At 47.8% G+C, this 10,378-nt stretch overlaps 1 protein-coding gene across 1 annotated transcript; it reads right to left on the bottom strand.

Annotated features, from left to right (window-relative positions):
* Nucleotides 1-5,810: 5,810 nt before the first annotated feature.
* Nucleotides 5,811-9,664, bottom strand: SNAI1 (snail family transcriptional repressor 1). Its single transcript, XM_039499453.1, has 3 exons — nucleotides 9,446-9,664; nucleotides 7,984-8,499; nucleotides 5,811-6,488 (listed from the first exon to the last, which is right to left on the bottom strand). Exons 1-3 carry the CDS (start codon nucleotides 9,522-9,524, stop codon nucleotides 6,307-6,309), a joined length of 777 nt encoding a protein of 258 aa, XP_039355387.1. The 5' UTR covers nucleotides 9,525-9,664; the 3' UTR covers nucleotides 5,811-6,306.
* Nucleotides 9,665-10,378: the final 714 nt, after the last annotated feature.

Below are 10,378 nucleotides of genomic sequence, written 5' to 3'. Positions count from 1 at the left end.
GGTTGAATAAAAATGGAGTGAGGACCGCGAGGACTCTGCCAACCAGTCAGTGTTGCAAGAAGCAGGGGTGGGGTGGGGTGGGATGGGGTTGAGGGGAAGGATACTTCTACAGGCAACTTTCTTTTGAAGTAAAGTGAAATCCTAAAGCTTTTGTTTTGCTTGAAACTCTCCCATCTCTGACCCGGTATGGGGCAGTGTAATTTAGAGTAGCTTGGGGCACCAGAAGCTCCAAAGCTGTTCCTGGTTGGGGCAGTTTAGCACATCCTTCTCTTGGGCTGCTGGTAAAGACACGGATACATTAGCTGGCCCTGCTTTCAAATCAACCTTAATTCACCCAGCGGGGGGTGAAGACCTACAGAAAGAAAAGGCACTTCTTGGTTTGCCTAAAAGCAGGGAGGACGAATGTGCTTGTTTGAAAGGTCCTTCAGAGTGAGTGGAAATTAAAACTGGGAGTTCAAACATTTACTCTGTCAGTGTAACACAAAACAAAACACTTCCAGCCCAAAGAGAATGTCAGTGCAGAGCCAACAAACCCTGCTCACTGGGGTTCACGATCTTCAACAATTGCAGCCCCTTGTGATACCTGGAGTTACGTTGATTGAATCACAGCTTTTATTAGCACTGACAATATAATCTTTTGCAGATGGTCACACAAGGTGGTCACCAAATGGCTCCTCCTGTTAATCACAGGTCTCCTGCCCTCCTCAGAAACTACAGTCCTTCCTACCTGGGTAAAACACATGCGCTCAAGAGACAAGCTTTACACTGTTTATTTCTGGAAATTAAAAAAAAAAAAAAAAAGCAAGCCCATACTTCAGCATGAACCTCCGCCTTAGTCATCAAGTCTGCACTTTACAGAGCCAGTTAGCGAGTCAGGGATGACTCCCTGGCTTATGATGTGCTGCGTGACTGCAGAATTCTTTCAGAATGGGCATCACTTTCTGAAGGTGTGTTATGCCATTAGAGCTAACATGGAGGTATTGTTTTGTAAAAGATAAACAAGAAAACCTGAATAATTAAAATAATGCCTACCAGTTTTCATCAGTAGATCTCAAAGACTTTGCAAAAGAGGTAAGAGTTTGTCTACACCAGAACGCTCAGGAAAGTGAATCCAAATTAATTAAAAGTGTGAATTTAAAGTGGATTAGTTAAACTACATTAACACACTGTGGGAACTCTTATTCAGAATTGCGGTGGCCTTAATTCAGTTTAGTTTAATTCACTTCCTTAATTAACTTCAGAATTAAACAAGAGTGTCCACCCAGAGATTTAATGCAGTTTAACTAATCCACTTTAAAAATTCATTTGGATTAATTTTCCTGAGTGTATGTGTAGACAAGCCTTAAATATCGTTATCCTCATTTTACAGATGAGGAAACTGAGGCAGAAAGAAGTGAAATGACTTGCCTGAGGTCACCTCATGGGCCAGTGGTAGCAATGGGAATAGAACCCATGTTTCCTGAGAATCAGTCCAATGCTTTATCCGCTATATAACCCTACCTCCCACTTAAAAGTGATTTCTTAACATCACTGGCTCAATCTAGGTTTTCACCAGTTTGTGACACAATAGAAATAATAACTTTATAACATCTCCAAAGTCTTATTTGCGGTTCAAAACATGTTTTTAAAATAGTGAGGCAGATCCAGGGCTCTGGCTGAGCTGTGATCAGCACAGATTCCAAGGGAGTGAGGGGAGGTGGTTCTAAGCCACTTCCCTGATCCTGAGATAGACCAAGAGCCATTTCAGACCCAGGCATAATTTAAAATAGCCTTAAGCTATGTCTACACTAGCACGTTGGTCAGCAAAACTTTTGTCAGTCAGGGATGTGAAAAAACACACCCCGATCAACATACGTTTCACCCACAAAAGCACCTGTGTGGACAGCACTATGTTGGCAGGAGCGTGTCTCCCACCAACATAGCTACCACCGCTCTTTAGGGGTGGTTTAATTATGCAGGTGGGAGAGCTCTCTCCTGCTGGCATAGAGCAGCTACACAGGAGACCTTACAGCGGTGCAGCTCCAGCAGTACAGCTCTGCCACTGTAAGGTCTGTAGTGTAAACACAGCCTTAGAGGCTGCTCTAAATTACACCAACAATAACTGGCCATGAAGTGCAAGGTGCTTTGGCCACATCCTGCCCCATCCTCTACCCCAGGATATAGTTATAACATGGGCAAGGCCAATGATCTGGCCTGTCGTGTTTCCAAGTAGTTTGGGTTTCTTGTTTCTGCTGTTTTCAAACTATATTTATCCTTCCCCAATCCCTTAATTCTAAAAGCCCTGCATCCCAAACCTCATCCATCCAAAGACTGGAATGTAGCTGAGTAGGCCACAAGTTAGCCCAAGAATTGCAGAAGATAAGGTTTTTCACATCATATGGAACAAACCCTTTTTGGTCTGTTTTACGCATATTAATATAATCCCCTTGAAGCCAATGGCACAGGCAGGACTTAGCCTCAATGGATGTAAATGCAAGGAAAAACCATCAGTCCCAAACAAAGAACTAGATAAGTTCATGGAGAACAGGTCCATCAACGGCTATTAGCCAGGATGGGCAGCAGTGGTGTCCCTAGCCTCTGCTTGCCAGAAGCTGAGATTGGGTGATAGGGGATGGATCACTTAGAATCATAGATAATTAGGGTTGGAAGGGACCTCAGGAGATCATCTAGTCCAACCCCCTGCTCAAAGCAGGACCAATCCCCAACTGGCCCCCTCAAGGATTGAACTCACAACCCTGGGTTTAGCAGGCCAATGCTCAAACCACTGAGGACTTGATTACCTGTTCTGTTCATTCCCTCTGGGGCACATGGCATTAGCCACTGTCGGCAGACAGGACACTGGGCTGGATGGACCTTTGGTCTGACCCATTGTGGCCATTCTTATCTTCTTAACAAAATGGAACAGGATTGCTAGGTGCTTGGCCAGCATCTTTAACTCTGTTTGACAGTACGTGCAATGTGAACCAGTGGGGGGATTCTTCATTCACATAACTACACAAAAATGTTTGGTTTGGGCCCTATGCCAGCCTTGCCCTACACCCTGAGCTATGGCAAGCATGGACCAAAGACAGGTATGGCCCTTAATATTTAGTTAAACACCCACACAAAGTCAGAACACTAAACAAAATTATAACTGAATAGTCTTGTACCAAAGAACTGAAAAATAAAACACTCAGCTGTTACCTTGTACCTTCCAATCAAGGCTCTCAGAGCACATATAACACACACTCCTTCTACATATAAAAAGCATGTCTATAAATATTTGTTCCCTGAATGCCCAGACCTAACTTCTGTCTCCTTTCCTAGTCCTTACGGTGGTCCCTTCTAGACATTTTCCCCTTTTTAACAATTTAGTTACTACTGTGAATCCAGGATTTTATAGCTAAAAAGCGGAAAGTAATTAGTGAAATGCTCTCTCTGTCTCTCTTTTTAATTTCACTGGGTTTGGGTTTTTTAATTTCATTTGTTTCCTGTTGGGAAAAGGGGGGGGGGAAAATAATCCAACAAAACCCCAACTTCCTCCCTTGCTCAATAATAAAGATTGTAACGAGCCAGGCTCAGATGGGAAAGTTGGTTTATGCTGGGTGAGCACTTAATTAAAGAATGACTGCGCAGCAGATCTGTTCCATTTTACAACCACGCATCTTCCTGTTTTATAAAAATGCCTTTTGAAACCCAAAGGAAATTATGCAGTAAGTGTTTGACTGGAAGCTGCTGAATTGATTTTATCCATTTCCAATAATTTAAAGCGGTGAAATGGAGACACGTAATGCTGGGAGTGGAACATCTCTCTTTTGCTTCTGATTTAAAAACCATCTCTCAGAGATCATGAAAACCGGGTGAGTGGGGAAAAATGGGACAGCAATGAAAAATTTAGCCTGTAGGAAAGCCAATCTGTAAAATATAGGTTTACATCCTCCAGCCAATTAACTGACAATTCTGGCACGCTTTAAGCATCCAAAATTCTCATAGTCTGCAATGAGTGTTTTGGGTGTGCAAGGATTGGGCCCCTAAAATGGCTCCATTAATGGAAATAGCACCAAGGCAAATCAGAGTTACCAATTAACTCCACTCTGCCATGAGACAGTATTTCAAGCTCAGTAAAGGAAAAGGGAAAGAAATGATTTACTAATAATTTATAATTCTGTTTTGCCTTCCAACCAAGGGTCTCAAAGAAACCATTTTGCAAACATTACATGAACCAAGTTCCATCTCAGGGGTAAGGGGCATTATTATCCCTTTTATAGATGGAGGAAGTTGGACATGCTTTCTCTCCACTAGCAATGCTTGGGATCTCTCGCTGTGGTGCAGCCCCACCAGTGAACATGGTGGTGGGAGCACTAGTGTTGACAAGTCTTAGGCATTTCCCACACTAGGTTGTCTCAGACTACTCCAAAATATGGCTTGTCTGCACATGGAGCTAATCAGGAAATAGTGGTCATGCTTTAAATTCACATTCAACCTCAATCCAAATCAACTTTCAAGTGTAAACAAGCCATAAATTGTGATGTTTAAGACTGCAGCGGCAGCCAGATCACCTGCACCCCAGACTGTGCTTGTCAGAGGGTCATCCACCCCTTTTCAATGCTACAAAGGGTACAGATTTAGGCTGATGTCAGGAGGAACTTTCTCATTGTGACATTGGCTAAGATCCTTGAACAGTGTCGCAAGGGAAGTGATTGGGATATTTCTGGGAAAAGAGCACTAGAAAATAACCTGTGAGAACATTCTTGCATTGTTTGGTGGATGGGAGATGACCTAATAGGTCTTTTCCATGTCTGCTGTCTCTGACTCAACTGAAAAGAGAAAAGGGTGAGCTGCGTCTGTGATTAAGACATATCATGAACCACTTTTTAATTTTACTTTAACAAAGGCTCTTTGCAGCTGCACCACAAATTTTATTTAAAAAAACATCTCCATGATTACAGCCACCTACTACCCCTTTTCATGGGCATTCAGGACATATTACTACTACCGGCGCTATGGTCAGATTACCATTGCCATTTACCTTCAGCTACATAGGCTCATAAGAGTTTTCAGGAATTTAAAGTGTTGTCATCAGTTTTTGAGCCAGACAGTGAGTACCCCTTCTTCACATTAGTGAGCCATTATTAACACAAAATCTGATAAGGAGTCTACGCATATGAGTGAGTCATAGTCTGGTCCCTTGAAACTGCAACAAAAATATATACAAGTGTGCAGTCGCTGTTTAAATTAAAAAAAAAAAAAGTAGCCACAAGACCATATTATAAATTAACCATTTTATTGAATATCAATAAACTGTATATAATTATATAAAAAGTTTCATCAGTACAAAATTGTGGCACAAAAATATAAATACCAGTGTACCTTTGAAATGTAAACATACTCTGTTATGATTGTGTGAAAACAATGTACAAAGAAAGATGCATTCACTAGGCACCTGTCAATAACCATAAATAGCTCTTTTGGCACACACCTGTCAATGGCCAGTGCTTTGCACAAGCCACCATTGTATCATCTGACAAGTGCCTGCTATTAGTCACAGTTCTCTTGAAAAGCAGTTGTTAAGAGTCATATTAACAGGTGCTTGAGTGCATAGCTGCTCTGTAAACAGGATTCTTGTTTGAAATGGCTACCAATGCCTTTTATGGACATTGTTAATCTTGTAGGCATTGCAAATTGTCATTGTGCTGGGGGAGAAGCAGCTGCTTGAGAACTAATGTGATACTGTATTATTGCATAGTTACACCTTCTGCAGGCGGCATATACACAATCAAGGAGAAGAAGGGGTTTATGTTTAACACTTCGCTTTTGTCCTTCATTAAAAAAATAAAACAAAAACTACACACACAACTGTGATATATATTTCAGACCAGCTGTATGTCATGATTCAGGGCGCAATCCTGCAAGGTGCTGAGTAACTTCAGCAACTAACAGGCACCTGTTTAGTCTATAGCAACACTCAGATTGATATCAATAAGCCTGATCCTGCATCCACTGAATTTAGCTGGAGTGGAGGGAAACTCTTCTTCATGCCTTCATTTTATATAAGGCACAGTCAATCATAGTAGAGGGTCTGATCCTGTGGTGACAGAAGTCGATTAGAGTTTCACCATTGACTTCAATGGAAGAAGGATCAGACCTTTAAATTGCGCCAGAGGTATGAAGATGAAGAACATGGTAAAAATATCATTTAAGGCCCAAAGCAGCTGGATATACAGGGCTTCATAGACACTGAAATGGCAATATGAAGGAAACTACCTCCTATAGAAACTAGTAACAATACATGTATTTGCATGTCAGAGTCCTTGGGGTTTAGAACCTTTAGCGAGTTCCAGAGCAGCCCGTTTCTTCATGTTTGTGAAGTAGTGACATTCGGGAGAAAGTCCGGGAGCAGGTTTTGCATTGATACTTCTTTACATCTGAATGAGTCTGCAGGTGGGCTCGGAGATTAGAGCGGTCAGCAAAGGCCCTATTGCAGTGTGTACAGGAAAAAGGCTTTTCACCTATAAAACAAAGAGAAGCATTCACAATTAAATAGTGCATCAACACATGGAGAATATCAAAGAGTGAGCCATTCAATAGGCAAAGTTTGTTAAAAACTCTTTGAAAAGAAGTGCTCAGTATTATTGAGATTTTAAAGGACATTTATAAATCTCTCTGTATAAATGCATGTACATTGGTATGTGTGTGATCCACTTTGACAAAATGCTACACTTAGGAATTCAGTAGTAAAGAGAGCATTCCCAAACAGTTACACGAAGTTGTATGAAAATTAAAGCCAGGGAAAGGTAAAAACCCCACGATTTCACCAAGTAATTAAGGACACAAATATTTCATGGGAAGGTTTGGTGTCGTTGAACCTGACTGCATACTAAGTATTATTAATTGTGTCACAGCAGGCAGTGTTTTAAAGCAGAGGCCTCTGGAACTGGAGTATAGCTATTTCCTTTTCTGTTCATCCACCTCCCAGTGTTGAAAAGCAGGGTGAATTCCTGGCAGAAAGGCTGGAGAAAGAAATGTGCCTGCTCAATTTAGAAAGCACAATTAAGTCTTTCTAGTTTCCTTCAAACATCATCTTTAGTACTTTAAGAGGGTGTGAAATCAGCGCCAAGTAACAATTAAACTATCCCTGTGGCAAGCACAAAGGATGCTGAGGGAGATGCATTGTAAATGTGATACTTTTTGGATTAAAAGCTTCAACAGCCTGGCAGCTGCAAGTCTGTTGCTTTGCCTGGGGCATTACAGTAACAGGTGCACGATGCTAACAGCATTGCTACATTAAAGCACCTGCCTACACAGACCATGAGCCTTCAGTGTCCCCCACTCCCTGCTCAATAGTACCATTAGCCAAACAATGAAAACCAATGAGGTTTGAAATGATGCTTTTGTGTTGGAACTAAGCTTATCCTCCTTGATTCATGAGGGATTCATATGCCTGGGGAATTAAAGGGATGCTGGGTAACAGGCCAGTGTTCATATCAAGGTGGTCAAGTTCCCCGCAGCGTCCACAACCCTGACACTAGACAGAAGGAAAGGCTGCAGATTATAATGTGAACTTTACTCCAGGAGCTAAAAAAGCATGGGGGAAGGGGCGGGGGGAGAAGGAGCAGGAGCGGTCTTGCATAGGTAAGCAGGTTAGATGTTGAACAAAAGGGTGAGAACACACCCAAACCACAGAACTGTCACTGACAGTGCATCTCTGCTCAAGCTTTCAGCATTAATTCTCTGCGCTCTTTAGAACACCTGGGGCCAGATCCTCAAGGGTGCAAAATGAACAGAATGGAGTTGTCCTGATTTTACACCCAATACGAATCTGCCCTGTGATTTTAGCAGAAAGGTATTTAAAGGGCATTTTACAGAGAGAGGTCCCAGGGTTTGGGAAGCCCTTATCTCCCCCCAGATAAGATACAAAACTGTTGCTTCGCTTCAGGCTGCAGGCCTGGGGGTTGAGGCAGGAGCAGGCGGAGATAAGGGAGAAACTCCAGAGTCAGCGGTTACCTGTGTGGGTTCTGATGTGGCCCTGCAGGAGCCAGGGCCTGGAGAAAGCCTTGCCGCAGATTTTACACACGCAGGGCAGGGTATGGCTTCGGATGTGCATCTTGAGAGCCCCCAGGCTCACGTACTCCTTCTCACAGTACTTGCAGCTAAAAGATTTCCTGGTCTGGGAATCACAGTGCAATTGTTTGTGCTTGGAAAGGCCCGCAAAGGTGGAGTAGGACTTGTTGCATTGACTACACTGGAATTTCTCCGCCTCGGTGGCAGAAGAGGCCGGGCTGGGCGGGTCAGAGGTCTTGCCTTCATCCTCCTCGCTGGACAGGGAGGTCAGGTCTAGGGGCTTGGACTCTGGGCTGGGGGAAGCGGCGCATGTCTTGTATTCCGTCTCCGAGGTGAAGAAGTTGGAGAGCAGCCCCGTGTCCCACACAAGCGGGGGGTAGTAGGCCCCCGGGCTCAGGACCTCCGGCTGGGGGATGAGGGATAGGGGGCACTTCTCATACAGAAAGGGCGACACGATCACTGGAAAGAAGCAGAGCCGGCGGCGGTTAGCCAGTCCCAGGATAGGCAGCCACATGCAGAGCGCAAGGCTGGGGAGGGGCCTGATCCCGGGACCGCTGACTGAACTCGGTGGGGTGGGGGCAGAATCGGGCCCCAGCAGCGCGAACCGCGCAGGGAAAGCGCACAGCGGGGTCCCTCCGCTCCCGCGGCTGCCGTGGGGGCCCAGAGCTCCTGGCCGGGCCACGCTCCGACCGCAGGTGCGGTACGCAGCGCGGGGCGCTACTCTGCAGCGCGGCCCTACGGGCGGATCAGCGGGGGCGGCGTCTCTAACCCGGGGCGCAGGCTGGGCCATGGGTACCCGTGACTCAGGCTGCGAGGCAGGTGCGCTGCCCGTGCACCGCGCCCAGCCAGCCCTCCCGGCGCCAGCACATGGGCAGCCGCCACATGCTGGGCTCCCTCCGGGAGACCCCTGCGTGGACAACGCAGCCCCAGGCCGGTACCCGGCAGGCCGCGCCCCTGGCTCCGCTCACACCCGCGGTGTTCGCACGTGGGTGGCGCCCTGGACGCAACACGCGCAGTTTCCCGTGCCCGGGGTGCACCAGCCTGGTGAAGTCACGGTGCGGACAGTGCCGTTTTCCAGCCCCGGACCCGGTCCCCGGCGCCTCCCTGCAGCTCCTGTCCCCGTGCCCAGCTCCCTACGCCTCCCTGCAGCTCCTGCCCAGCTCCCATTCCAACTCCAGCCCCCGTGCCCAGCTTCCCACGCCTCCCTGCAGCTCCTGCCCCCGTGCCCAACCCCCAGCAGCTCCCGCGCCCCCAGCAGCTCCCGCCCCTGTGTCCAGCTCCCAGCGCCTCCCGTGCCCAGCTCCTTACGCCTCCCTGTAATTCCTGCCCCCGTGCCCAGCAGCTCCAGCGCCCCCTCCATCCCCGTGCCCAGCCCCCCTGCAGCCCCCGTGGCGGGGACACTTACCGGTCTGACTCTCCAACTCGCTGTAGTTGGGTTTCTTGCTGGCCGAGAAATGCTTCTTCACCAGAAAGGAGCGCGGCATCTTGCGGCCAGGCGCGTCTCCACTCGCTCGCTCTCCCCAGCTACCCGGGCCTTCAAGGGACGCTGGCCCAAAAATCCTCCACCCCTGCGGGCCAGTCCCCCGGCTGCCGCAACCAACCTCAGCAGCCCACCAGCGCGCGGCTGCTAATATGGGCCCGGGAGGGGGCGAGACGGACACGCCCCTTGTCACTTGGCAGCCAATGGCCGGCGGCGGGGAGGGTCTCCGCCGTCCTGGGGTCCAGTGGGTGCAGCGTGTTCTCGCCCAGCCCCGGAGCCCCAGCACGGCCAGAGCTCCCGGAGCCCCAGGGCGCTGGGCCAGGACGAGGTGAGGCTTCCGCACAGAGACCTGGCCAGCCCCTCGCTGCATGCACTGCAGCCTGCGCGGGCAAACCCATCCCGCTGACCGGCTGCACCGCGTCCCATGCTCCGGGGCTGGCAAGACCCCCCCCCCCCACACACACACACGTGTGGGGCACAGAGAAGAGCAACGAGGTCCCCCGAGTTACCGGTCAGAGGCGCCTTGGCAAAGCACTAAGTGGGAGACGCACAAAGTCAGGCTGACGGTGCCCAAGGAGGCTCCTTTCTCTTGCTGTCAATTCCGCCCTTTAGCACAGATATTCTCCGGTTTCAAGCAATACACAGACGCTCTCCGCCTCTGATCCCTGTGCTGGCGAGGGACACAGTCCAAGCGCTGCCATGGACAGACTTTGGGGGAGTTTCAGTCCAGACCGCATTGGAACATCACAGTTGGCTCTTCCCTCCACCAGAAGCAGAACCAAATCCCAGGCCCAGCCCCTACAGCTGGGACCTCTCTCACAGAAAGCACCCAGTGAGGTCCAGCTTTCGCAGATTGCT

The sequence above is a fragment of the Mauremys reevesii genome, linkage group 13 (genome assembly GCF_016161935.1).
Source record: "Mauremys reevesii isolate NIE-2019 linkage group 13, ASM1616193v1, whole genome shotgun sequence".
Classification (NCBI taxonomy): Eukaryota; Metazoa; Chordata; order Testudines; family Geoemydidae; genus Mauremys; species Mauremys reevesii.
This window is presented reverse-complemented; position numbering and strand designations above follow the sequence as displayed.

Bases quoted from the DNA above. Each gene is read 5' to 3' on its own strand.
- SNAI1 (XM_039499453.1), bottom strand. From the start codon at position 9,524: ATGCCGCGCTCCTTTCTGGTGAAGAAGCATTTCTCGGCCAGCAAGAAA. The intron at 8,500-9,445 runs GTAAGTGTCCCC...GCTTCTTTCCAG, and splicing joins CGAGTTGGAGAGTCAGACCG to TGATCGTGTCGCCCTTTCTG. The intron at 6,489-7,983 runs GTAACCGCTGAC...TTTGTTTTATAG, and splicing joins CCACATCAGAACCCACACAG to GTGAAAAGCCTTTTTCCTGT.